This window comes from Corvus hawaiiensis, chromosome 18, assembly GCF_020740725.1.
Source record: "Corvus hawaiiensis isolate bCorHaw1 chromosome 18, bCorHaw1.pri.cur, whole genome shotgun sequence".
NCBI classification, from domain to species: domain Eukaryota; kingdom Metazoa; phylum Chordata; class Aves; order Passeriformes; family Corvidae; genus Corvus; species Corvus hawaiiensis.
In genome coordinates, this window is record NC_063230.1 from 12,458,163 (window position 1) to 12,485,099 (window position 26,937).

General features: G+C 51.0%; 2 protein-coding genes across 4 annotated transcripts; one reads left to right on the forward strand and one right to left on the reverse strand.

Annotated features, from left to right (window-relative positions):
* The first annotated feature begins 1,548 nt into the window (after positions 1 to 1,548).
* Positions 1,549 to 18,619, forward strand: CAMKK2 (calcium/calmodulin dependent protein kinase kinase 2). Its single transcript, XM_048322671.1, has 18 exons — positions 1,549 to 1,701; positions 5,918 to 6,034; positions 6,453 to 6,924; positions 7,654 to 7,701; positions 8,114 to 8,167; positions 8,310 to 8,361; positions 8,451 to 8,584; positions 9,208 to 9,244; positions 10,010 to 10,031; positions 10,321 to 10,409; positions 10,654 to 10,853; positions 10,940 to 10,993; positions 11,450 to 11,523; positions 11,891 to 11,978; positions 12,225 to 12,320; positions 12,872 to 13,000; positions 14,880 to 14,980; positions 15,342 to 18,619. The coding sequence occupies exons 3-18, from the start codon at positions 6,625 to 6,627 to the stop codon at positions 15,412 to 15,414; spliced, it is 1,551 nt and encodes a 516-aa protein (XP_048178628.1). The 5' UTR covers positions 1,549 to 1,701; positions 5,918 to 6,034; positions 6,453 to 6,624; the 3' UTR covers positions 15,415 to 18,619.
* Positions 18,620 to 19,464: 845 nt separating this feature from the next.
* P2RX4 (purinergic receptor P2X 4) lies at positions 19,465 to 26,806 on the reverse strand. 3 transcript variants are annotated; one of them, XM_048322672.1, is made up of 12 exons: positions 26,600 to 26,805; positions 25,852 to 25,999; positions 24,324 to 24,395; positions 24,158 to 24,230; positions 23,582 to 23,678; positions 23,320 to 23,400; positions 23,092 to 23,233; positions 22,640 to 22,776; positions 21,183 to 21,276; positions 21,033 to 21,098; positions 20,847 to 20,942; positions 19,465 to 20,147 (listed from the first exon to the last, which is right to left on the reverse strand). In XM_048322672.1, exons 1-12 carry the CDS (start codon positions 26,728 to 26,730, stop codon positions 20,115 to 20,117), a joined length of 1,170 nt encoding a protein of 389 aa, XP_048178629.1. In that variant the 5' UTR covers positions 26,731 to 26,805; the 3' UTR covers positions 19,465 to 20,114. The 3 variants fall into 3 exon arrangements, with proteins under 3 accessions (XP_048178629.1, XP_048178630.1, XP_048178631.1); XM_048322673.1 differs by lacking the exons at positions 19,465 to 20,147; positions 20,847 to 20,942; positions 21,033 to 21,098; positions 21,183 to 21,276 and adding an exon at positions 21,283 to 21,759 and having other exon boundaries at positions 26,600 to 26,806; XM_048322674.1 differs by lacking the exons at positions 19,465 to 20,147; positions 20,847 to 20,942; positions 21,033 to 21,098; positions 21,183 to 21,276 and adding an exon at positions 21,283 to 21,829 and having other exon boundaries at positions 26,600 to 26,806.
* Positions 26,807 to 26,937: the final 131 nt, after the last annotated feature.

Genomic DNA, 26,937 nt, shown 5'->3' on the forward strand with positions numbered 1-26,937 from the left:
TGTGAGGGTGGTGAGGCCCTGGCACAGCTTCCCCAGAGAAGCTGCGGCTGCCCCATCCCTGGAAGTGTCCAAGGCCAAGCTGGACAGCGCTTGGAGCAACCTGGGATAGTGGAAGGTGTCCCTGCCCATGAGATGGTCTTTGAGGTCCTTTCTAACCTAAACCATTATTTAACTGAGTATCTGATGTGCTGGCACTGGCTGCTAACAATGAGATCCTCATTTTGGAAGAAAATTTCATTTTGGTTGTAGTGTGGGATTTGAGGGCAGGCAGGATTGCACTTCTGTGAGTGTAAACCTTTTGTGGGTGCCAGTCACCTGGTGACTACATAAAAGCTGAACATCATTAAACACCGGCAGCTACCCTGCCTGGAAGCAGTAGATTTAACTGTGGCATTGTCAGCAACGAGAAAGCCAGACCAGACCTAAACCTGGTTCTGCTGGAGCCTGGCCAGGTAAGGAGGAAGAGAGAAGCATGAAGGTGTGGTTGAGACAAGGATAGTCCGGTGTTAGTTTACACATTCCATTAATTAGTGCTGCATCGGGGCTGTTGGCAGATCATCAGAGACTTGATTTTAAAACGATGTTCCCAACAGCAAAGGGGAACCCAGCTTTGTGGAACGCTGGTGGTGGCTCATTCCCTCTCAGCTGTGTATTAACCGACATTAAGGAGTTCAACCCTTAAAATGTTTGGAGCGCCCACGCTGTTACGGTAAGTGCATAAATCTGATTTTTAGAGTGGCTTTCACGATTCTGGTCAGAATTACAATATTTATCTACAGAGCTGGTATGGAGGCCTGGCTCTGCTCTGGGGAGCTCTACGGTGTCAGAGTGGTGCCTACAAACGAGTCTTAAAGCAAATTGAGGAAGAGGGTTTGGCCGGCTGTGGCATTTGCATCTGCTCAAGGCTGAAGCTGTTGCTTCACGAAAAGAAAACCGCGGGTGAGCTTGGTGCAGAAACGGTGCTGGATAGAAATAACAAACCCCAAAAAATGGACCGAGGGCTGGTGCCAGCCGCGGTGTTAAAGGCCGTGCCCGTGAGCTCTGTCTCAGCGCTACAGAGCTGCAACTTGTGTGGGAACTGTTTGGTGGTGGCAAACAATCTGACATTTCCAAACAACTGGTTTCCAAACCTGCCCTTTAGGTGATGATTTGGGCAATCGGTCAGTCCGGGGGAACTGGCGCAGGTAACCTGGTTTGCCCCCAGCCGCCCTGACGCTGGAAGCCCAGTGTTTGCACAGAGGCAGGGGGATGAGGCGGGGGACGCGGGGGCTCGTGTCCCCCCGAGGCGGACGCGGGGAGCCCGCAGCGGGGCTCGGCGGCAGCGGGACCGGCCGGGGCTCCGCGCTGCGACCCGCGGGGAGGTGAGGCGGGGCCGCGCGGCCCGGGGGGGAATAAAACACTGGGGAAAAAAATTTATAAATAAACAAAAGAACAAAACACACCCCAAGAGCGGCTTACAAGGGGCGGGCGGGCAGGATACGGCTGCTTGGGGGGAAACCTGCCCCTCCCCGGGGCGGAGCGGGGCCTCCCTCTCTCCCTCCCTCTCTCCTTCCATCGCTCCCTCCTTCCTTCCCTCCCTCCTTCCCTCGCTGCCGCCGCCGGAGCGGAACCGAAAGCGAAGGCGGCGCCGGGCAGCCGCGCTCCGGCCCAGCGCGGCGGAGGCTGCGGGGGCTGCGGGGTCCCGGGGTCGCTCCCCGCCAGGTCGGTGCTGCGGGAGCTGGCGGGGAGGCCGGGCGGGCCCGGGCGGGGGATGCGCCCGCGGTGGCGGAGACAAAGCCGCGCCCGGAGGGACCGGGCGGGCGGGGGCGGCCGGGCCAGGGATGGAGCGGGGATGGAGCCGGGGCTGGGGCTGCTCTCCGGGCGGCGAACGGCATCGCCTCCGGACGGGGCTCTCGTGGCCGGCCTGTGCGGACACTCCCGCGGTGCGGGCTCGGTGCTGTCATTTCCCCATCCCGCTCCGGGGAGCTGCGCCGTGGCCGCCGGGGCCCCGCGGACATCCCGCTGCCGCCGGCCCCGACACGTGCTGCGGGACCCGGCGGGTGCCGGCATCCCGGGCGTGCCATGGGACCGGGTGGCCACACCGCGTGCCCCACAGACCCCACGGGGCTCCTGCCCGGGGATGGAGGGGCGAGATCAGGGGTGCCAGGGAAAGATAGGCCATGGGGTTGGGAAAAGAGGGGATTTTTAAGGTCAAGAGGCAAGTGAGAGTCCAGGAAAAGGTGAAGGGGGTGGAGTTGATGGAGCGGCTGTGTACAGGGGACAGGTCTCATTAGAAGCCACAGGTTGGGTTGCTGCGAGTGACGGAGCGTGGTTAGGAAGTGGGATGCAGCCCTGCAGCCACGTGCACGGCACAGAGCATCAGGAGCATGAAGGTAACATTCAAGACCAAGAGCAGAAGTGAGATGACCACGGGAAGCTAGTGTGATGGAGCTGTGGGCTGACTGCAATGCTGCAGGGGCAGAAACCACCCCTGGGAACAGGTTGTCCTCAGGGCCAGGGGGACCACACTGGGGAGAGGATGTGTGGTGGCTGTGGTCACCGGAGAGACCACAACCAGAGAGACAGCCCCTCTCCTGGGAGAACGAGCCCCGTCCGTCTCCTGGCCCCTCTCCATGAGCACTTTCTCTTGGGAAAAACAGCCAACAGACCCCAAAAGCCCATACCTGAGTGTGCTGTGAGGGGTGTCTGATGGACCAGTGCTGTTCTGGGGAAGGCTGTTACCACTTTGGGGAGGTAATTTGGAGGAGCCTTTGCTTTCAACTCAGCCCTAATGTCTTTTAAAGTGCAGAAGTGCTCTCATTTCCTCTCTTGTGGGCATCATGGGCTGGAGCTGATGTTTCCAGGAAAACTGGGAGTCGCTTGGCAGTGCTGAGCAAGGTGATGGGGATGCCCTGAGCTCATCCTGGCCCGTGCTCAGCACCATCTCTGGAGCTTATGCTCTTTTGGGATGCTCATTATATATTGTTTCAGCAGTATTAGGGAGTATCTTCAAAATTATAAAAAAACCTCGGTAAAGACGTTTTTGTGACTCCTGTTGAAACCTGCTGCTGGGTGTTGTGACACTACAATGCTACCAGTTTGGCTTTGCATTTTTTCCCCAGTTCTTTTTACCCTGTGCTGGCTGGGCCAGGCAGCGCAGGAGGCTCTTCCATTCACCCTGGGGCGATGACAAGCTTTGCTGCTTGGGCACAGCGACCTGTCCTAGATGAGGCATGGGTGCCTGTTTCCAGTATCTCATAAATTTGGGTGTCCTCTTGACTTCTAGAGAAACTGCCGAGAGATTTTTTCCCATTAAAGTCAGGTGGGGGATGCATATGGTCTTTGTATACTACAGTGACTAATATATTTCTGGCAAGGTCTGTGCTCACCCGTAGGAAGGGAAACTGTGATCGATGCCCCCGTTGCTGCAGATGACACCACTCTTGGCACGGGCACTTCCACCGCTGACCCTGACCGGGGAAAGCAAAATAGCCACTGGACTCTGCCCAGGGAGACCAATAACTGCCCCAGGCTGGCCCTGCTTGGCTTTTAACCAACCTTCAGCAATAGCAGGGGAGAATCTCTGCGAGTAAAATCAGCCCTGGTTTTGGTGTTTTGAGTTCAATAAACAGCTTAAGTTGGCGTTTGTGAGCTGACCCCCACGGAAGGATGGATGCAGGGGTCACTGCCGAGCTGCCACCAAGTCTTACCCCCTTAGGAGGGTCTGATCCTGACACTGTGGCTGCCTTGCCACAGGGAAGCACGCATGGGGAAGGAGAGTGTGCGGCCCCCGCATCTGGGGAGAGAAACAGCTCTGGGGAGGGAAGGGCAGGCTGAGGCATCCGTAGGCTCTGATTTAAATCCGAGCAGTCAGTGCTGCCTGCGAGGTGTCACCCTCTGCACTCGCCCAGAATCGGTCGGCATGTTCCCCTCTGGAGGTGGCCACATCCAGCAGGGCCCAGGCAGGGCCCACACGCTCTCAGCAGAGCTGGGGCGGCCCGAGGGGGCTGTGAAAATCCCTCACCCTCGCGGGGGCTGATTTCACTCCCATTCGCTTCCGCTCGAGCCACGTGGACTCTGAGCGAGAGGGAGAGCTGCTGCCAGGGTTTCGCAGACCTCTTTTCATTTTAATATCCCTCTCCTTGCTGAATTAGATGCGAGACTGATTGCTTCGATAATCCTGCTGCAGCCGCTATGGGTTATATATGGATTGCAGCCAAAAGCTGTGCCGATAAATCATTCCTATACACCAGGCTGTTATATTTCCTGAGGATTTTGTGGGCATGTGCTGCTCCCTTTTACATAAGGATCTGCTGGAGTTCATACCAGAATGTGCTGCTTTTCCCCAGGCAAGGGCCTGGATGGGTTGGTGTAGCCAAAGCCCCCAGGCTGTATTTTCTCTCTTTGGGATTATTGCCCTCATTTCAGCTATTTACTTTTCTCTCTGGCTGGGAATACAGCTGTTCACCTCCTCCTCCTCAGCCTCCTCATGTGCTTATTAAGGATAACAGGGCTGTGTTCAACAGTGTGACCCTACTTTTGGGTTTCTCTCAGGGGAGGTGTCATCTCAGAGGGCAATTTCTGAAAACCCCCATCCTCCAACCCTTTGCACACACTCAGAGGGAAAACCCATCTGATTTCCCACTCCAGCTGATGTTAGGATGGGGCTTGGATGACTTTTAGTTCACAGAGCCTGGGGAAGCCTGCTTGAATTAATCAGACTTGATATGTTTATCCTGGTCAAGCCAATTAACTCCCGCCGGCCAGGACACGCTCAGCTCTCAAGTGTGACTGAGACTTCATAACTCTGTTTTGCTCAAGCCTGGCAAAGTTTATCAGGAACGCTTGGAAATCGGGATGCAGGCAATTCTCTGGGGGCAGGATGGGATGCCCAGCCGTGCTGTGGCACCGTTGGGGACCGATGTTGCTACCAGTGATGTTCCTGGGGTGGTTTCATCCCAAGGCTGCCCTGATGAGCTGCCTTTTTTGGTGCGGCCACAGAGCACGGTAAGGGTAGAGGGCACAGCATTCTGGATCAGCTCCGGCTTCAGGGCAGCTATTTATATGCGCCCACTGGAGGGGTGCCCAAAGCGAGCCAGGCAAATGGCCTTGAGATGCATCCCTGTGAATTCAGGATGAATGGGGGGGGCTGCCTGTTTGTTTTAATCCATTTGGGAGTGCATTAAAACACGCTGCCGTGGGCTGCCAGCAGCACTGCGGGGAGAATTTGGCTTGGCTGGTGGCTCCCAGCTCTCTCATCCAGCAGAGCCCCATCCAGGAGCGGATTCAGCCCCACGAAACCTGGCGTTTCTGGAATAGTTTGTCCTTGTTGCTGTTCGTTGGCTTATTTATAGCCTCCCCATCCCTGTGCTTCTCCGTGCCTCACAGCAGCGAGCGGTGCCGCGTTGGCTTCAGCTCCAGGCCAGTCCCACTTGGGCACAAAAGCTCCGGTTTATAGATCAGTGTTGAAAACAGCAATTAGGCCATTGTGAAGCCTCGAGGAGGGGGAGATGATTTGATTTCTGTACTTGACCCATAATTTCTGCTGGGCTGATTCAGAGTGGTTGTGCTGCGGGTGCAGCACGGAAACTTCAATGGAGATGAGTGGAGCTAATTTTAACTGGCCGCCTCGTCGAGGTGTGGGAACCAGGCAGAAAAACGCCTCAAACCCTGTTCCTGCTTCTGGGCTGGTTGTTTCAGGATATTTTTTTCGCTTCCTTCTGTGGCAACTTGTTAACCTAGAAATTAAAAACAGCACCAGTGTTGGGGCAGGGAAGAGGGATGGTTTAGAGCCAACCAACCACTGAACAGCCCTAGGTGCTGTGGGGTGCCTGGCACGTGTGAATCAACATAATTTTCTCCTCTTTTTTAATTATCACTTAATTATTTGATTTTTTTTTTTTAATTCTTTGTTGCTAACAGTTTTCTCTACCTCAAGGTTTGGGGACCTGAGTTTTGCACAGAAGGCCACAGGGCGAGGAAGAGAAATCGCTGGCAATGATAGGCTGTGGGAGGAAGCAGTGAGCCAGGGGGCTGGTCCTACACCCTACGCTTGGTAAGTGAGTCCCTGTGCCCCTGAACTGCTTTGTCTGAGGGGGGGGTTGGCAAAGATGTGCTCACTTTGAGCAGTAAAGTAGGGAACTCAGTGGTATTTATGCCGGTATAGTGCAATTCTGGATCCTGCCCTTTAACCCCTTTGGAGTATTTCCATAGTGGAGATGATGGAGTTTTTATTCCCTGGAGGTGTTTAGGTAAAGGGCATGGGAGGAACAGTAGTGACAGCCCTGGGGTTGAGGCTGGCTCCGGCCTGGGGTCTGTCCCATGGCAGGGTGATTGTGCATCCTGGTGCCATCCTGCACCACTGCCCTTGGCTTTGCCATTCCCTATGGAATGAATAAATCAATCTGTAGCACAATGACGAGCAGGAAATCCTGCTTTCCGGAGAGCCTGGCTGACCCACCCTGTGTTTGCAGGCACATCTCCCCGCCACAGCATGGCCAGGATGAGGCCATCAGTCTCTCCACACTGCCACATGTCCCCGGCAGCTTGCCTGCCCCACGGCCCCTCTGCTGCACTGGAGGCTGCGGCCGCCAAGCTCCCGCGGCGCTGCGGGACCCCCCGGTGCTGAGCCCCGGCCACACCAGCATGGCCTCGCTCATCGTGGTGACCGAGCACGACGCCACGGGGAGCGCAAGCGAGGAGGAGATGGACGTGCCCAGCAGTGAGGGCTTTGGGGATGGCCGGAAGCTGCACCTCTCCGGCCGCAAGCTGTCCCTGCAGGAGCGGCCGCAGCCTGCCCGCTCACCTGGGAATGGCAACGGCGCCAGCGAACGGTTCATCTACCCCTCCCTCCCTTACTCCCCGGTGACGTCCCCACACTCCTCCCCACGGCTGCCACGGCGGCCGACGGTGGAGTCCAACCGTGTGTCCATCACGGGATTGCAGGTGAGGGGGATGAACATTACAGGTGAGAAGGGTGAATGCTGCTCCCACAGTTCTCCTGCCCCCATCTGCCTGGATTTCCCCACCGTGGCATTTCTTCTCACTTGTTTTTTTTGGGATAAACCCCTACGGCATGTTTGCATGTGTGTGGCAGAGGGCAGTGGGACATGCTGGGCCATGGGGACAGCCCTCAGGGAGGCGAGATCTCAACTCACCAGTTTTTGTGCCTTTTGCTGATGCCACCAACTCTCACAGTTGTTTGGTGGAAGCCAGGAGTGTACCACAAGTTTCTTTATTCCTTAAAAATAAGAAACAGAGAAGTTCACTGAGACCTAAAGAGAAAACAGCCCTGCCTGCCCCGAGCCTGACAGAAAACAGGCAGCAAGAGGCTGCTTTGCCCAGAAGAAATAAAATTACTTGGCACCAGGTTGCCAGCATTAAACCCCTCAGGGCTCTCCTGGTCCGTTGCTCTTGTTCCACATGAGTGGGCAGGACAGGATCGCCTGCCCGGCCGTTAACGTTTGCAATTAGCCATCTATAAACACACCAACGTGTGGCTTAGTGGGTGGCTTTTGTGGCTCATGAATCAAAGCTGCCCAGCTCCACATGGGTGCTTGGGTAGAGCAGGACGGGGCGTGAGTTTGCAGAGAAAGTTTTGCTGGAGATTTAAAAGAAGAGCGAATGCGAGCGGTTTTGTGGCTCATGCCAAACTTCCCCGCTCTCTCCCCACAGGACTGTGTGCAGCTCAACCAGTACAAGCTGAAAGATGAGATCGGGAAGGTGAATATTGGGTTTGGGGTGGGATGAGGGGTTTTGGGGTGGGAGAGTGTCGGGCTCGCTTTCACTTTCCAGTCATGGGAATGCTTCAGAATGGGAGCAGTCCATCCACTTGCCATGGCAGTTCTTTGTTGCTTCCTGTTCGGTTCTGAGTGGTGCCAATTGAATTGTATATTTTAAAGATTATTATTAATTTTCCCCCTTCGCTCTCCCTCCCACGCAATGGGGCATTTGAAGCTTTTCTTTGCTGTCAGTGTGATGTCAGACTGTACACCCCCCTGTTCCTCCCAGCATCGCCCACCAGCTCTGTGATCCCTGTGGGGTGGGTTTGCGGAGGAGCCCAGAGCCAGGTTTGGTGATGTGGGTTTTTTGGATTGTCCCTAACTGCTGCCCCATGGCTGTGCCCCCTCTCCAGGGCTCCTATGGGGTGGTAAAGCTGGCCTACAACGAGGACGATAACACCTACTATGTGAGTAGCTCAAGGCCCTAGAGCCCGCAGCGGGGCAAGGTGGGAGGGGGATGGATCCCCTCTGCTGACTCCCTGCCCCATCCCACCAGCCACATTTTATCCTTGACTAGCCCCAAATTCCACATTTGTTCCCCTCTTGCAGGCAATGAAGGTTCTCTCAAAAAAGAAGCTGATGAGACAGGCGGGCTTCCCCCGTAAGTGGCACAAAACCTTTTGGTTGGGGGATGTTTTGGGGATCCTGGGGGATTGTTCCTGACTGGACACATCTTTGCCTTTCCCACAGGCCGCCCGCCGCCCCGCGGGGCCAAAGCTGCTTCTGAGGGCTGCCTGCAGCCCAGAGGACCCATCGAACAGGTCTACCAGGAGATTGCCATCCTGAAGAAGCTGGACCACCCCAACGTGGTGAAGCTGGTGGAGGTAAGCGCTGGCTTCCTTCCAAAACTCATCCTTGAGCGTGATGGAGCCTGGATGCTGCAGGGATGGGCTACACCTTGTCTTGGGTGAAGGGGAGTGACCCCAGAAGGGAGCAAGGGCCTAAGGTCCTGCCTTAGGGAGAATTGTGTTTTCCTTGGTTTAGAAGGAAACACCTCCTCACCTCCCAAAAGATTTTTTCTTTCCTGCCCAGAAATGGAAATGCAGAAAAATATTGCTTCTGTGGAGGAAGCAAGTGCTGAGACAGGTTTTGGGGATGAACTGGTGTTTCTGTGCAGGTTCAGCTGTGCAGCTGCCTTGCCCTCCACCCACTGCCTGTATGAAACAGTCCAAAAATCAAGAATTAAGGATGAGCAGGCTGGAGTTTATTTGGCTCATGAGTCAGATGATGCTTCCTGTGTGTTTTAAATATTTGCTTCCTTGAAGTACAGCTACATCTCTGTCCTCTTTTTTTCCCTACTCTTGTGGGTAGAAGCTCAGAGATGAGCAGACCGTGCTGATGGTGCAGATGGTGCAGAACTGAGATGGCTGCTAAATAAAATATCACAATTTTTAATTTGCAAGGCTTTCTTGGCACTGTTTAATTGCCTTTTTGCTTCCTTTGGCAGGTCCTGGATGACCCCAGTGAGGATCACCTGTACATGGGTAACTGCCCACTGCCCTGGGGTGTCAGAGGGATGGGGCAAAGGTTCCCACTGTGTTTTAGAGCAGTTTTGTGTGTGGGGCTGGGTCTCTTCTTCACTTTGGGTATAGCCTGGATGTGCTGGAGTAGCAAATAGGATGAGGTTTGGGTAGGGAACAGAGACAAGAGTGCTTTATAGCACTTTATTGGCATTAATTCGGTGCCAGGGCATGTTTTGCCATGAGAGCACCAGCACTGATGTTCTCAGCTTTGAAGCCGGGCTGATAGAAAGTAGTTTTTATTTCTTTGACTTCAGGGAAAAAGGCACGAGTTAATGATCCAAGGTACAAATGAGCCACATTCCAACCTGCCTGGCAGACTGCAGTTGTTTGCTTGATGTAAATACAAAACTCTTGGAGAAGGCATTTCTTTTCCATCATTTATGTTCAGCCTGTACTAGTGGAGGAGTGTGTGAGGCCAAGTGCAGAGGTTTGCTCGGGGTGTGGGCTCTGCTTTTTTGGTGGCAAACTGAGGGTTTTTATGTGCCGTGGAGGGCACTTCATGATGCTGAAGCTGCAGCACTGAGAAGATAGTTGGCAGCATCCCCTTAAGTGAAAATGGGAGCAACCCAAATGCCACATGCCTTGCATAAGACGGCATCTCCTTTTTAAAAATAACATATTATTTTTAGAATTTTTGTCATTAAAATAATTGCTTTTGTGCTGAGACTGCTTGCAGGAGCCATACCCTGTAAGCGATCCGTAATCACCTTCTCTTTTGTGTTGCAGTGTTTGAACTGGTGAAGCAGGGGTGAGTACTGAATTCCAGATTAAATCCTACTAACACTTGAACATGAGATGGGTTTGTGGGTGGCAGAGCTTGGCCACCCAAGGTGGGAATGGGGTACAGAGGTGATGGGGAGGTTCATGGTGGGGCTTGAGGTCTGAGTAGCGTCTCCCCAGCCCGGTTACAGCTGAGTACACCCTGCAGGTGCCTGTGTTTGGGGTTGTGTGCTGTCACCAGCTGGTGACAAAGCCTTCGGGCCCTGTTTCAGCACATCCAGGTAGGGAATGAACTCTGTTCTCTGTTGCCTTTGCAGCCCTGTGATGGAAATCCCAACCTTGAAACCTCTCAGCGAGGACCAGGCTCGGTTCTATTTCCAGGATCTGATCAAGGGCATTGAATACTGTGAGTGTCTCTGCAAAAATGATGGGATTTCTTATTTTTGGGTTTTTTTCTAAACACCTGGAGCTGGCCTTTCTGCTGATGTGCAGTGCTGTTTCTGGTGGCTTATGCTGCACAGGGGCTTTTAAAGCTGGGGCTGGTTGTGGCATTAGCAGAAGGTCTTAGGCCACATGGAGCCCTTGTGGCTCCTTTGCTGCAGAGCAGCAGACCAGTGCTGCTGCACCACTCGTTGTCCCTCTGGCTGCAGTGCACTATCAGAAGATAATCCATCGGGATATTAAACCTTCCAACCTCCTCGTGGGGGAAGACGGGCACATCAAGATCGCCGACTTCGGAGTGAGCAACGAGTTCAAGGGAGCTGATGCCCTCTTAACCAACACAGTGGGCACTCCTGCCTTCATGGCCCCAGAGACGCTCTCAGAAACCAGGAAAATCTTCTCTGGAAAGGTATTTAATAGCAGTGTGAAGAGTCTTGGACTAACCTTGCACACATTGTCTGTTGTAGATTTAACTGTGCTTTCTTCATTCTGCAGGCTTTGGATGTCTGGGCCATGGGGATCACCCTGTACTGCTTCGTGTTTGGGCAGGTAATGAGATGGTTTTTCAGTGCTGTTGGTGTTTGGGGGGGTTGGTTTGTGCCTCCCATGTTACAGGTAAGCAGTGGCACTGGCACCTTGTGTCCCTGTTTGAGCTGAGTGGAGATGAGCATGTGTGGATGGAAATGGGAAACCTTTGCCTGTCCCTTGAATGGGTGCAGCCAAAAGGGTTGTGTTTTTCTTCTTCCCCAGTGGAAAAAATTCTGTGCCTTGGCAGATTTTTTAGGAAGGGAGCTCTTACAGCAATTGGTAATTTTTGGTTAAATGTTTTTTTCATCGTGTCTATAAGTAGACATTGGTGTAATAGGAAATCTTCTGGAATTTCCCTGTAACTGGATCTTTGCTATCGTTCATACCCTATGAGATCCTGATGTTCCTCTGGCTGCCCCACTGCTGCCTCTTAATGGAGATTGTTGCTTTCTTCATTGCTTTTTTTCTTCATGGTAGTGCCCTTTTATGGATGAAAGGATCTTGAGTTTACACAATAAAATCAAGACCCAAACGTTGGAGTTCCCAGACCAGTAAGTACTCAAAAACAAAAACAACCCATCAATCCTTATTTTACAGCTCATTGCAGTTGCTTCTCAAGCACTCCCTGGGTAGGGCTGGCCCTGCTCTTCTGTGGTTTTGCAAAACCCAGGCTTTGAGTTGGCCTCTCCCTGCTCTGCCCTGTGGGATCACACTTCACATTGCCTCATAAGGGGTTATTTTGCTTTTTCGGGGGGTTTGGAGAGGAGGGGGTGTATGAGGACCCGAAGTTGCATCCTTGCTGGGGCTGGGGTCCAGCCCCTCTGCCTGGGAAGGCTCACAGTGGCTGGCACTGAGGTGACCAACAGAGACAGCATTCATCCCTTTCCCCATCTCATCTCTCCCTTCTTCCTTCCACAGGCCAGAAGTTACAGACTTCTTGAAGGATTTGATCACAAGGATGTTGGATAAAAATCCTGAATCTAGGATTTCGGTCCCAGAAATCAAGGTACTGACCCAGCTTCCTGGTGCTGGCTGTGGCTTCACTTCTGTTGGGTTCTCCTTGCTTGGCTTTTTTTGGGAGTCAGTTTGATCGCGCCAGGCTAGGTCCTCCCCCTGTGCCCAGGGCCCCTGGGCAGGTAAGTCCCAGCTCCTTCCCCTGCTCTGGGACCTGCTCAGCTTTGGGACCTTTGGTGCCTATAGAAGTCACAGGCAAAAGGAAATCCCCTGAGTACAGTATTTCCTCTGCTACCAGGAAAGTACTGTGCAACAGCATTTCGCAGGAGATTTCTGGTCCTTCGCCCCTGCGGGAGCCTGGAAGGGGCGAGAAGCTGAGAGAATGGAGACCAAGGTAGGGGGAAAGGATTGCGGGGGAATTGCGGAACCATTTTGTGCTCCTCCTGCAGCTGACCAAGTTACCAGTGTGTGGGCAAGGAGAAACAGGGGTTCTGCCTTCAGCCATGGATTAAACCAGGTTCAGGATGAGGGCTCGGTGGGTCTCCCCATTACTGCTGCTCATACGTATGGACTGGAATAAATCTCTCCTGCCTCTTGATGCTGCCTCATCCATAAGATGAGAGTGAAGATAGGTCTCCTTCCCTAAAGCCCAGAGATCCCAGTGCTGTAGGTCACCAAGGTTATGGCTTGGTTGTGTAGGTGGGGCTAGTGCTGGCTCTGAATGAGCCACACCACGGCATTTTCTGCTCTGGACTGTGCAGTTCCTGGCAGCACCGGGGTGAGCTGGCTCACCAGTGAGATGGCACATCCCTGCCCTGCTCCCTGGCGTTTCAAGGAGCACGTAGGAGCCATAGCTTGGACAAGGAGATGCGTTTGCCAGGCTTGTGTTGTTTGAGTTATGAAAAAGAGGAAATCGTTCCTGACAGGCTGTATTATTAATTGAAGTTGCACCCTTGGGTCACCAAGAACGGAGCGGAGCTGCTGCCCACGGAGGATGAGAACTGCACCCTCGTCGAGGTGACGGAGGAGGAGGTGGAGAATTCAGTGAAGCACATTCCCAGCCTGGCCACCGTGGTGAGTACAAAGGAGTTGATGGTCTGTGGATGTACAGCAGGGTCCACGCTGCCTGCTGGGGTGGCCCTGAGCAGCTGGAGTTTGCTGCTGAAGGACAGAAGCATTGGACAGGATTAGAGCAAAGACCTTCCCTCTCTTGGAAACAAGTGCTGTAAGACACTTCAGTGTCTCAGGGTCTCAGCAGCTCACTGGGTGTGGCTGTATCCCACAGTGCAAGGGAATATTTTAGAGCAGTTCCAAAGGTAAAACTGTCAGTGGGTTGCTGGTCTTCACACTTGAGCTGGCTGCCCAAATATCACTGTATTTACTCAGGGCAAAAGAGCATCTGGTCCAGAACCTGCCCATGGCTGGGAGCAGGTGTTTTGGCCAGGCACAAGGGGCTCCTGCCCTGTTCTGCCTGTCCAGCCATAGGGGCTGTGGGAGCTTCTTAGGATGGAGATTTTATCTGGGCCACGACGTGCATCAGCCCCCGCCTGGAGCTATTCTTGGTGACTTCATCTCATCTCTTTTCAAGCTCATATTTTTACTCTCTGCAACCCACTGTGGTGGTGAGAACCACATTGTAACTCTGTTCTGTGTGGAAGGTGAAAAATCCTTTGTGGTTTTGAACCTAATGATTTCTTTGGGTGCCGCCAGCCCTTGCCATTCACAGTTCCCTGGCATGGTGTTATCTGCGTGTAGGCACCCAGGCTGTGATGTTTTTGAAGAACAGGTTTCCCTTTGAAGCCCCTTTTCCATCTCATAGCTGTGCCCACATCTGGCCTTGTTTCTGGAGCTCTCTCCCTTTGGGGTGCGCTGCAGAAATCTCACTGACCACAGACATTTGAATATGCAAATGTACCTTGTGCTGCTCAGGCTGAAAAAGCAGATGTTGCTCTAAAGAGATCACCATTGATGAGGGGTTTACCCCCTTTTTCCTGTTCGGAGGGGACTTGATCAGTGGGCTCAGTGCTCCCAGCCCTGTTGAAATCCAGGTGTGTTCAGCACAGCTCAAGGCAAATGAGATTTTACTGCACCTCTTTGACTCTTAAATAACACACTGCCTCCAGGCAGATGTGGTATTTTCACATTCGCATTTGATCTTCAGAATTACCCTCTGGTGCCTGATCGTTGTGCAGCCAAGTGCAGGCGTTGACACTCCAGTATGAAATTCACTCATGTGGCTTTGACTCTTGCATAAAACACCCTCCCCTTTGGACATGGAAGGGTTCTCTGTGCACCCTGGTGAGCAGATGCATGAGGCACAGAGGAATGAGAACAACATCAAATGAAGCTAAGGGCTCTCAGGGATGCACCTGCCGAGACAGAGTCCAGTGCTGCTCACCTTGTCGTCTGCTCCCACCAGCAAAACAAGCTGGGGGATGCCAGGGAAGAACCCTGGCACATCTCTGTTCCCACCAGTCTCTGATTGGTAACTTTGTGGTTTGCAGCCAAAGCTGGACAAATGGCCAGCTTTTCAGTTTGGTTTCAGATGAACATTAAGGTAAAATCATGCCAGTTCTTAACCCTCTCCCTTTCCAGTGAATTATTCTGCCAGGTAATCATGGAGAACTGGGAATTTGCAGATACTGAATGCAGTAATCAGTAAAACCTAATTCTGGGGAGGAAATAAACCTCCCAGACTTGGCTTTGCTCTCCTTTCCAGCCTCTTACACCTAGTGTGGCTCTCACCTGCAAGAGTTTCAGATGAGGATACAGCCCCTGTATTAAGCAGCTGGAGACTTGCAAAGATGCTTCCTTCTGATTTCTGTTCTTTTAATAGAGAACTTTGACTTACTTTCACTAGTTTTTTTAATTACTTGGGCATGAAAGTTGGATGTTCCTGTTGCTCTTGAATGGAGGAAAAGCAACTCTGATGAACTACATTCTGGTTTTGCAGATCTTGGTTAAAACGATGATCCGGAAGCGATCCTTTGGGAACCCGTTCGAGGGGAGCAAGAGGGAGGAGCGGTCATTGTCTTCCTCTGGGAACCTGCTGCCGTAAGTGTCATCACCTCACCTCAGCCCCAAAAGACATTTGCAGCTTTTTCCAATGTTCTGGAGGAGAAATTAAATAGCTGGGCTTTGAAACTTTCATGGGGGCCATGATTGCGACATTCACACACCCTCTGTCTGATCTGTAACTGCTTTATGGGATTTTTGTGACATGGAATAGCCTGCTATTCTGATGGGATGAAAAACATCTTTTTATAGCACTTCCAGCCTGTTATGTGGGGAGAAGTGACACATACTCAGTGTCCCAAAGATCCCATGGCAGGGAAGGGGCAGAAACTGGTGTCTTGTGGCCTGCTTTGCCTTTTTCTGAGTCACTCAGCAGCTGGTTTATTTCCTTTGAAAACAGGAAACGAAGCAGTGAAGATAACCTGAAATGCAACGACTTGCCCAACGTGGGAGAGGAGGAACTTCTTTCGTGAACGTAGACTTTATGGTTCTGTTGAGCAACTCAATCCAGGGCACGTCACAAAGTGTGCGCTGGGGACGAGGTGACCAGAGCCCACAGCAAACACAGCATGACATGGCGCTATCTCAGTACAATGCTGGATGTAGAGCTCACATAGCAGCATGTTATCACATGTTATCAGACATCCGACTATTTGCCATAAACATGGAACATCTCTGATCACTTGGACTGCTGACTTCTGGTGGGAGAGGCGCTGGCGGACAGCGAAGAGGTGAGCGGTCGTGGTGAGCAGCAACAGGGCTTTGCAGAACAAAACCCACAGCAGCCAAAGGAAAATGTGTTTGGAACTGCTTTTAGCTGGTTTTAATGCCAAATAATTTGCAGGGACTGACGCCGGCGTCCCAGGGGCGCGATGCCCATCGCGTAGCCGTGGGCACGTGCAGAAGGGTGAAGCTTTTGCCAAGTGGGATACACAGCAGTAAAACCAACCACACGTGTGCACTTTGAGAGTTCACGACCTACCAGGAATGTTGTTGCATCTATTTCTTGTCGTTCTGGTTTGTTTTTAATTGACACCTTTTTAACTGCATGGGAACAAAGCAAAAACCCACCTTTTCAGCTTTTTAAAGAATGCCTATCTTTGTGAGCCAAGTTGTGTGAAATGGCATCTTCAGGACGTTCAGAAAGTGAGGTTAATTACCTCCTCAGGTAATTAATACCTTTCCAGAGGCCTTGGTGTGACCAGGACTTGGTAAGTTAGGTATTCAGTGTATGAAAGGAAAAGGTATTTAAGGGCTTAAGTTCAGCTTGAACTATTTTTGCTGCAGACTTACGAGTGAAAGGTGGTGTTTAGCTGAATGTTTTAAACAACAGAAAAAGCACTAACAGTTTGTTTCTAAATCTTTTACTTGATCTAGGTAGATATATTATAAAATATAAAATTCAGGGTAAAATCCTTCACTTCCATGTACATTACATGGTTTACTACAATTAAAAATAATACAACTTATGCTGTTTTTTAAGTATAGACTTAGGGCTTGCTTAGAATTTAAGATCTTAATGATTAGCTAGTAATTTTCAAAGAAATGTTTGTTTTCCAAACTCTTAATCTGGATTCTGGGGCCAATGCTATGTATTTTTTGCAAGTTTGTTACCAGTAATTTGTGAATGCCTGTGGGTCAGAGGCTTGTTAGTAAATTAAGTGTATATCTAGTTCATGGATTGTTTCTTACGAAGAGCTCTTTCACCTTCAGTCAGATTACTCTGATTATTTGTGGTGCTTGTACAAAATAATAATCTGTCATGTGGTGGGAGAGACTCTGGTGTCCAGACTCACTTTCCCAAGTTCTCCGTGCTTGAACAAAGCTGGAGAATGAGGAGCCAGGGTTTGCCTAAGGAAAGGGGTCACGGTAAGTACAGTTGTTTTGTGGATGGAGTGTGGGACTAGGGGGAAAAGGTCTGGTTGTTTTCCCTTCTCAGTCTGATGTGGTTGTGTGACCTTGAACGAGGCATTTGATGTACCTGACAGAGAAGGAGGATTTGAGTCTCCCAAGCTTGTGAGGGACTGATAAGGTGTAATTCTTTGCCCTCAGGAAGAAGGCACTAGGAGACTGCCAAGTATTTGGATTAATGGTAAGATCTCTGCCTATTAACCCTGGCCATGGATGCCCTGCCTTCAGAAAGTGACCGTTCCCTTGTCTTCCTTTATCCTGGACAGCACAAGCAGCAGCGTGCCGAGGTCCTTGGCCCCGCTGCAGTCAGACCTGGCCTGGTAATTCCTGGTTAGGACTGGTTTTTGTTAAAGCCAGGACAGCATTAGCAAGGGTGCAGATGCCTACCCAAACTGTCCCTTACGCCTTTTGATCACTTGAAACGATGTTCCCCCTGAATTGCAATTTATTATGGAAACATTGTGCTGCTGGCCTCTCCAAAGCCAGTGAGGACAGGACAGTTGGTGGTTTAGGAGCAATACTATGGAGTCTGGAGCCATAAGACACGCACTGTTTTCCTCCCATTTTAGTCCGAGGCTATGCCAAAGCCCTGCAGCTTCAGCTATGGGAAAACCAAACAGGTAACTTGGGGGCCAGCACTACTACAGCTGCCTGCTCTCTCTTTCCTACAAAGGACTTTTCATTGTGGAAATGTGTGTGAGTGGGCAGCCTGGTTCTCTAACCCTGCAAATGGACTTGATCTGCCAAAAAAAAATGTAAAAAGCTAGGGGATCTGATTCTTTGTAGCTAGTGCATAGTAATGTGTGTGGTGTGTTTGCTAGAGGTGTGTTGTAGAGATCTCTGTGCTGCCCATCCCTGGTTGTGATTTGTCAGGTGAGACAATTTACATTGACCAAACAGGTCTGCCAGGTATAACGCAGCTTCTCAACAGCTGTACCAGCTCCCTGCTGCCCAGTCAGTCTCTGGGCCTCAGATACTCCCACAGATCAGTGTCTGATTGCCTGCATGGGCTTGGTTCTGAAGGATGCTAAAGCTCAGCACTTCCCCAAGGTGCTCTCCAAACCGAGTATCCCTCAGTGCAGGCTCTGGTGGGGCTGCAGCCAAATGCACGTTTCGGAAAGAAACGCAATGTGGATTTTCCTGGTTGATCAGTTCTGTTGAAAGCATAAAGCGTGGCCATGTGAGGGAGATCTCTCTAAATGCATGACCTGTTAGAGAAGCTGTACTGTGTATATAAACCTGCTCAGTTCCCCAGCTGCTGTTCCTTAGTAGTAACGCTGGCTTTCTCCTTATAGTGAAGTGAACATTTTGCTTGTGCCTTGGAACTGGGCAATAGCTTGATTTCCCCAACTCCCTTCCTTCCAAGCAAGCCTGGTGCTGACTGTGGGCTTATTGCTGGGTACTAAGCCTTTTTGGCTCCGAAAGCACACAGGAAAGTGCTAAGGGGAAACCAGGCCTCTTGTCTGAGTAGTTTTCCATGGTGGTTCCCTTTTACCTATCAGGCAATCGATCTGTTTCTTTTCTAAGGTCCTGAACTATTCCTGATTTTTATACTGTTTGTTTAATGACAAGGCTTGTGTTTCATTCCTACTCCTTTATTATGCATTTAACTTTATCAGGTGTATCAAGTTTAAATACTGTGTATTTACCACTTTTAAATTATATTACCTAAGAAGAAAGAATAAAGCAACAACTAAGTGTTTTTCCACACAGCTATTCAAGCTTCACTGTACAAGTTGAAATAAATGACATGCAACCAAACCCAGAGTTAGCTGATCAAGTGGAACCATTATTCTGTTTGAGTGGTCTTTATCAAGCTGTAAGAGTTTGGTTGTTGGAAGAGGAATCTGAAAGCACTCTCCTGTGTTAGTGAAGTCTGGTGCTCTACCATTAATGGGGATCTTGGGCTAGGATGAGACCACAGCAGCTCAGGCCACTGTATAATCCAAACTGAGCAATCACATGCATAGACTGGAGCACTGACTCTTGGAAGGGCACTCTTTGAGTTGGGACATAACTTAGTGCTCAGCAGCAGCAGGCACATAGAGAATAAAACAAATTGATAATGCTGTGGTTTATCCACTGTGCTGCTGGAGAAAGGTAGCTAGGATGCTGGAGGTATGGAATAGATCCCAGGGCTCTGTAACACCAGAAAAGATTCAGAGAAAGGGAAGACCTGGACTTTGTGAGTCACTGTGATCACTAGAGGTGCTCGAGGCCATGTGAATATAAAAGCCAACAAATCCACGTCAATCAAATTGTGTAAACCCATTAAATGCAGCAGCCCAGACACAGGGTTGGTGTGATGGTGAAAAGCACGAGAGGTGTGCCAGGGAGTAACAGATCTGTTCTTCCAAGCAGTTGGTACCAGCATTCAGATAAAGACCGTAAGACCTTGGCCTCTGACTTACAAGTCTTCTCTCTTGGAGAGGGTTTAAGGCAACAGACATGGACAAGGTGTCAGGAGAACCAAGGCAGAGCAGCTGTAGTTGCAGCAGCACTTCTCCAGAAAGAATCAAGAGGCAAAGCCCACAGAGCCCTGGCTTTGACAGCCCACCACTAACACTTGGTGTGTGGGGAGAAACGAACAATCAAAACCCAGGTTGCAGAACTTCAAGAAGGAAGGCTGTATTTTATTCAAGTAAATTTTAAAGTAATAGCATAAAAACTAGACAAAACAGAAAAAAAGTTCTGTAACCAGTAAGCCATTTATCACAGCACAATGGAGCCAGACACTGCTTTATCTTGGTCTGTGGCCACTGGAATTTGGAGACCCAATTAAATAGTAGGTACAGGCTTAGCTAAGCTTCACAATCCTTCAGGGAAAGAAAAATGACAACAGCAAGGAGCTGCTGTCCCAAGGTTAGGCACCTCCTGGCAGTGGCCATGTTCACTCTAAGGAAGAATCTGTGCCTGTTGTCCTGTGCCCTCTGTTACCAGTGAGCTCAGGGATAGAGGACTGGAAAAATGATGATGCCAGAGCTGTCCCTGTCCCAGGCTTGGCCAGTGCAGAGGTCTAGCATAAAGCACAATTTTCCCTCTGTGCTTAGTGCAATTAACCTGGAAAGACAGCAGACAAGGAGCAGACCCAGTTCCTCTCCCTGGGGCTGGCCCCCAAGTAGTAAAGAGTAGTGAAGATGGTCCTTTTCTCAGTTTCGTTCCCCCCTTCCTTCCAGCAAAGAGGGGGGTGGTCTCATGGCATGGTCAAGAAACGTTCCCAGCAGCGGTTTAGAGCAGCAGTTGGTCCTGCAGCATCAGGAGCTCAGGAGTTTGTTCCGTATGTCTCACCAACTCCCTGCAAGGATCAGAGCTCACAGTTCTCTGCCAGAAACTCTTCTTACTCCCGCTTCCAATCACATAAAATCCTTTGCACAGGCAAGCTACTTCCTCTTACTCAGACTTTACTTTTCCAGTGGCACAAGGTGTTTTGATTGAGAAATCTGCCCTCTGCAGCCACACTTCCCACCAAGCACAGGGCTGTAGGGCTGAGCTCTGCCCTCAGCACTAGTCAAGCAACCAATTTTGAATCCTACTGACCAAACAGATCATTTGGACCCTGGAGGGAGCTGTAACTGTGGCTGTCAGCACACTGGTCTCAGAAAATACCAACCCATTGAATGGGTTTTTTCACAGCTGCAGGAACCCCAAAAGCCAAGAAGGAAGGATTTGATGGGAACAGCTGTTCCCTACAGCTCTTAGAAGGCAAATGCCAACGACTGCAACCCAAAAAGGAGGTGCAGTAGGTGCACAACAAGTTCTTGAACATATATTTTCCTCTCCAAGAGTGGTTGCCCAGGAAACATGACAATATTTGTTTCTAGTGCTCTTCCCTGCAACAGCTTTGAGGTAAAAATTAGCTTCTCTGACAAAGTTTCCTTAGAACTGTGGTTCAAAATCCCCATTTGATATGGACTTTCTACATCCTGTTTCAGAATCGCTGTGGAGTCAGAGGAGGAAGCAATTTTGCCTTTACCCTGCCTTTGTTGATGCTTACCAGTTCATGATCCTCCACATATTTGTATTTCTTCTCCCGATAGTAGTATCTCTTCTTCATGCAATACAGAACAACAATGTCACACAGCACTGTTGCCTAGTGGAGATTGAAAGAGTTTAAGACAGTGATCCTCAGAACTGAGGCACTAATCCAGAGTCGAGTCCAAGTGCAGACAGTGTCACTTACCACACCAAACAGTGCTAAGCCAGAGCCGATGTTAATCATGGTAGGAATTACATCAAATTTTCCTGCCTAGAAGACAGTTACAAGGCTGAGTATGCTTTTCAGCATCTCTGAAAGCCCTCACTACAAGACCTCCAGCAGCTGTCACCCTACCTTTCCAAACACTATGATATCAAAGCGGATGCCATAAGCTTTGACAAGTGTCCGTGATTCAGTGCCATCACTATTCTTGTAGTATTTTGCAAACCTGCAGAAAAGATAGGTCAGAGCTTAGCTGGAAATTCTGAGGTTGCTTATGTGATCATGCAACATCCAGGTGTGTTCTCCATCCCAAGAGGATGGGCTGAACATTGGTACTTCAGACACAAGCCCCAGGTGATGGAGATTTCATGCAGGCAAGCTCATATAGGAAAAAAGCCCAAACCAGGTGAATTCAAGACAACAGTGAGCACCATAAAATCAGGAAACTTGCAAAGCATAGGAAGGAGAGAAAACGGCTTTAGCAGGGGAGCAGGACAAAGAGGAAGAAATTCAGCTAGGTGAGAGAGGTGGGCAGGCGGCTGCAGGGGACCAGGCAGCCGCGAGAGGGCAGGGCCGTGAGCACCCGCGCGGCTCGGCCGGGCACACAAAGGCTGCTCCGTGTCCCGCACTGGGTCACCCGCAGGCAATCAACAGGGAAAAGGAACGAGAACAAATAAGTGAGATCAGACTTACTCCACCACGTGGTTGACTAAGCCAGGAGGAAGCAGAGAAGAGGGTGGAAGAGAAGAGGAAGGATTGGTAAGGGGCTGTACCACGGTCTGGAATAAGCAAGAGCACTTCAGATCCAGCTGTGATATCCTCCAGACGACCCTGACACCCCAATACCTGCAAGCCTGGCACCTCCCAAACACACATTAGTGCTCTGCACAGCTCCACAGCAAATTCATCCAAGTTTCACCAAAAGATCCTCTGTGCTAAGCAAGATTTTGTGATTCTAAAAACAAAACAGCCCTGAGCCGTGTTTCCTCGCGAGCAGGAATCCTTGGCAAGGTGGCAAATCCATATTATTACAGTCTGAGTCTGGATGCAACCATCTGCTGGCTCTGTGCTGGTGTTTTACTGGAAGTGCTGGACTTAGCTGTACTGGCCAGAATGTGTATGTGGTGGTGTATGCCAGGACACTCCTGGTGCAGATATGGTCTTAAACTGACAGAACCACTTTTACAGGTTAGTTTTTCCCCCAAGCAGAGTGCAGGAGATGCTTCGGTCTCCCAACCCCACCTCAGTCCCCTCAAATTCTGCCCTATCAGCACACCTTGAAACAGTCAATTGTCCCATTGAAACAGTCAGTTGTCCCATTGCCACCCCATTGCCCAAACAGCCACCCAAAAGCTGATGGAAACATGACTCAGGCACTCTGACGAAATCAGTGGAGCTTCACTGACCTCCCCACCCTGCTGTGGTTTGCGCACAGTGAGGATCCCACCTGCTCTGTCTTACAGCATCAGAAAAGCTCTCCAGGTTTTCTTTTGGTGCTCTCCAAGCACCATCGAAAGCCCAAAACTACCACAACTGCCAGTGGCAGATGGAGCTGCAGGGACATCAGGTGCCCTCCACAGCCACATTACCTGAAGTTGTAGCCAGGTGAGACGGTGTGGGCAGAATCCCTGTTGTCGAGGCGCCGGAAGGAATATTTTGGCACACAGTGGGAAGCGGCTCTGTCCAGGTTGCAGTCCCAGTTGATCTGCAGTGCCATGACTCCACCCTGCCAAGTGGAGGAGAGGTGATGGGCCAGCCCAGCACTAGGCTCTCTGCTGACTAGGACCCTGATTTACTGGCTCTAATCCCAGGCTCAGTCCAACACTCTTTTCTGCTGCTACAGAACCTTGCACATAACCCCACCCAAACAAAGCAAGGCCAATGATTTATGTAGCACTGACTCCAGTCCCTCTGGCCAGAGCACTCTCCATCCTGCAGCTGATCTGTGTTCTGTGGCTTATGCCACGAAGCAGAGGGGGCAAACACCTACCACTCCTCCTCTAAAAACAGCTGAAGCCCAAGAGAAGGGTCTGCTAAATACCTCCACAGCCATTTCCTGGAAGTCCTGCCCTGCAGCTTCAACTATTTTCCCTAAACGGAAGATAGGGCAGAAGGGATCTGTCTGGGCATCGTAGATGCAGTTCTTGAGGTAGGTGGAGTTGATAGTGGGGAGGATGTTTCGCCTACAGGAGAACAGAAAGAGAAGAGTTGTTGCATCCCCTTTGCTGCCCATGAGACCAGACAGTGTGATAACCCTCTCACTATTTACTTGCTGAAGTTGAACTTGCGGTACCAAATGTTGTTCTTCACCAGAAGGGTGAAGTTCTCAGCTTCTCGCAGGAACGCTGGCCTATAAAACAATAGGGAAAGTAAGTAAATACAACATGTTTTCACAAACAGGACTCTGCAGAGTCCTTGATGCTCACCTCTTCAGCTCTTCCCAACAGCATCTCACTGGGAGAAGCATCAGCTGTGTACCACCAGCCCACTCTCAGGAGGGGCACCGTGGAGTAGGAAGAGAGAGCACTCACTTGGGTATGTGACTGTCATCCTCCAAGGGGCACCATGCAAAGACTTCACAGGTGTTAATGCTGCCGTTGTATGGAATACAGTTCCCAGTCTGGATGCCTGGAAAGACATGTGCATGGAGGTACTACTGAGCAAAACCAGGCAATATTTGACCTGTGACATCCCCTCATTCCATATGGTGAAAGTAATTTTCCCAGAGGTGAAGTGCCACTACCAAAACCCACATTATCTTCTATTGCAAGTTTCATTTCAGAGAAAGAAGAATCAGGTGCTTTTCCTGAGTCAAATTCTCATCCATGTGAAATACTGCTTCAGGGACTAAAGGCTATGAAAAAGCCTCACACTGTTTTCTAACTCACCAAAGTCCACATCTACCCAGCATCCACCCAAAACAGAGTAAGTCCATCTGGTCTAAGTCCACCAGAAGAAAAATCTGAGCTTCCCTTTCAGTTCTCTTACATGTGAGAGAATGAGAACAAGGAGACTGAAGTGAAATGCTGCTTCCTTCACAGCAGGGAAGGCACAGCACAGAGGTACCAGAACCCAGACTGAAAGGAGTCTTTGCAGCAGGTTCTTACCACTGCTGTGGGTGCTGACGTATCCTGGAACACAGCTGTTGTTCACCGTGCACTCTGTTTGATCGTCTGGGAGCTGGAGAGGAACAATATTACATAAAACTCTGCAAGCCGTCTCCCCCGCACTCCCACCCACACAAGGCAGGATTAAAGCAGACCCTGCACCTACCTCTGGGCAGTGGCCTTGGCTCTGGTTCAGTGTGAGTATCACATTGGTCATGACAAACACGGTGTTCTCACCCTGAGCATGCAAAACAAGAAGGAAACTTAAGAGCGACAGTCTGCAAAGAGCATCCAAGGCACTGCACCAAACATCTTTGTTGACAGAGCCCAGGTGGCCCAGCAGAGGGGACTTGCTCTGGACAGTGCTGGTGCAGCAATAAAGGAGCAGATTCCTATGTGTATCGCCTGGTGCTGCTGTGTTTAGCCAGAGGAAGGACTGTGGGAGGGACTGGCAACTCTTTCTGTCCTCCCACTCAGCCCAAAGTTCCTCATTCACATTATGAAAACAGATCACACAGCTCCTCAGGGGAGTCGTAAGGCAGGCGCAGAAATAGAGCTCCAGCTGCAAGTCCGAGCACAACTCCCACTCCTTCTTTTTGCAATATATCAGTTAGGAATTTGCCTGGTCCTGTTTCTTCAGGGAGCACTATTTTCATTACTTTACTTTCACTACTTTCAGATCTGTATGATTCCAGATCTGTCATTTGCTTCTGCTCCACTGATAAGCAAATGTGACCACTCAGCCAAAATCTGGCTAAATTTGTCTTTTTTTCTGCACTGCATGTCATGCAGACAGAGGGACCCATGACCAGCAGCTTGGCTCTGCCTGCCCAGCCTGAAGACCACCACATATGGCCCACACAGCACAGATTCCCACAGATACAGTCAATCAGTAACTACAGCAATCCTTCCTGTTCAGTTCTGGATCAGGTGACTTGCAGGCTATTCCTGTGGCTTCTGCCAACAATTTAACTCGGGGTTGTTTTCTTTAGAAAGCAATAAGACGACATGTGGTTATTGTTGCAGCTTCTTCCTGATACCTGCAAAGTTCTTCCTCCTCTGCCAGGACTGGCTGGGGCTGTTGCAAGTCTTTGTGGGCACCATGGACAGTGGGATCAGTGCACCCTCAGAGAAGCAAAGGCTCCAAGGAGACCTTAGAGCCCATTCGAGTACCCAAAGGGGGGTTATAAAAAGGAGGGAGGGGGAGTTTTTACACAGGCAGATAGTGATAGGATAAGAGGGACCAGTTTTAAACTAAAAGAGGGGAGATTTAGAATTAGGTATTAGGAATTCTTCACTTTGAGTGTGGAGAGGCCCTGGCACAGGTTGCCCAGACAAGCTGTGGCTGTCTCATCCCTGGAAGGGTTCAAGTCCAGGTTGGACAGGCCTTGGAGTAACCTGGGATAATGGAAGGTGTCCCTGCCCACAGCAGGAGGGTGGAACAAGATTATCTTGGTTGCTTCCAAACCCAAACCATTCTATGATTCTACACAAGCACACACACAGACACACTTTTCTTGAAACAAGCTTCCCCAGAACAGGTGCTCAGCATGATTTGCAACAAAGCAAACTTCTTCATTCTCTCGTATCATGGCCACACTGGAGCCAAAGCTGCTCCAGCCCTCAGTGGACTTTAGCAAAGCAGTAGCTATTTTTTAGGTAACCTCCTCTCTGCATGTGAAAGCGATTGGTACCTGGGGAGGGATGACATAGTCAGCTACATCCCAGATCCTGGTTCCCAAGGTGGATGTGTTTGTCAGTGTTACTCCTTTCACCTTTGTGGTTACAGAACTGACCACGGAGTCTGTTTCCTGGTAGCCCTTTTCCCACAGAAAAACCCACCTGAAAGAGAAGGATTGCAAGAAACAACAGATAAACACCATAAACAAGCTCTGGTGGTTGAAATTTCTCCTTCCATATGTCACCTGAAAGGGCCAGCCTAGAGAGTTTCACAGCGTTTCCTTACAAAAGGGTCGCCAGACTGGCAATCTCCTGTCTGATTTCTGGGGGGATATTTTTTATTTTCAGACTGGTTTGCAGGGTCTAATTTCCTTTTACGGCCAGCCCTGCTGGGTGAACGACAATCACCTCCTGAGACGGTCCCGCTCCTGAGGGGCCCATGGGCCATTCTCTTAAAAGCTGGACTTAATCCTTGCCGGGTCCTTTCCAACTCAGAATATTCTGTGGTTCTGTCCTGTCTGCAGCCCCACAATCCCAGCTAAGGCTGCCCAGTTACGCAGTGCCACCACGTTCGGTGAGCTCCGGGCTCCCCTCAGCCCCTCGGCCCGCGCCGGCCCAGCCCGGCCCGCGCCGCCCTGCCGGAATCGGTCCCGCGGCTCCTGAGGGCCCCTGAAGGAGGGGCAGCTCCCGCCCTCAGCCCCGCCGCCCGCTTCCCCTCAGGGCGGCCGCTCCGGGACACCCGCGGCTCCGCCGCCAGCTCACCCGATCACATAGGCGAGGATGCCGAGCTGCACCCCGCGGTTTACGAGCCCCACTTTGCGGCTTCGGATCAGCACGATGCGCGGGGTGTCGTACTCGAAGAGGAAGCTATGGAAAGCCCCGCACAACGCCATGGCGGCAGCCGGGAAGGGAGGGCGGCCGGGCCGGAGCCGTCCCGGGCCGGGCCGCAGCCCCACAGCGCCCCGAGCCGCCCGCCGCGCGCTCCCGCAGCCCCGGGGCGCGGAGCGGGTGCTCTGCCCGAGGCCAGCGGAGGCAGCGGCTCCGCCGGCCACGGACTTTCCACGGCTTTTTTCACAGAATCATAGAACCCATTAGGTTGG

Bases quoted from the DNA above. Each gene is read 5' to 3' on its own strand.
- CAMKK2 (XM_048322671.1), top strand. From the start codon at position 6,625: ATGGCCTCGCTCATCGTGGTGACCGAGCACGACGCCACGGGGAGCGCA. The intron at 8,585-9,207 runs GTAAGCGCTGGC...TTCCTTTGGCAG, and splicing joins ACGTGGTGAAGCTGGTGGAG to GTCCTGGATGACCCCAGTGA. The intron at 10,854-10,939 runs GTATTTAATAGC...TTCATTCTGCAG, and splicing joins GGAAAATCTTCTCTGGAAAG to GCTTTGGATGTCTGGGCCAT.
- P2RX4 (XM_048322672.1), bottom strand. From the start codon at position 26,730: ATGGCGTTGTGCGGGGCTTTCCATAGCTTCCTCTTCGAGTACGACACC. The intron at 24,396-25,851 runs GTACCAATCGCT...TTGCATGCTCAG, and splicing joins ACTATGTCATCCCTCCCCAG to GGTGAGAACACCGTGTTTGT. The intron at 20,148-20,846 runs GTAAGCATCAAC...TGATCCTTGCAG, and splicing joins ATGTGGAGGATCATGAACTG to GGAGTTGGTGAGACATACGG.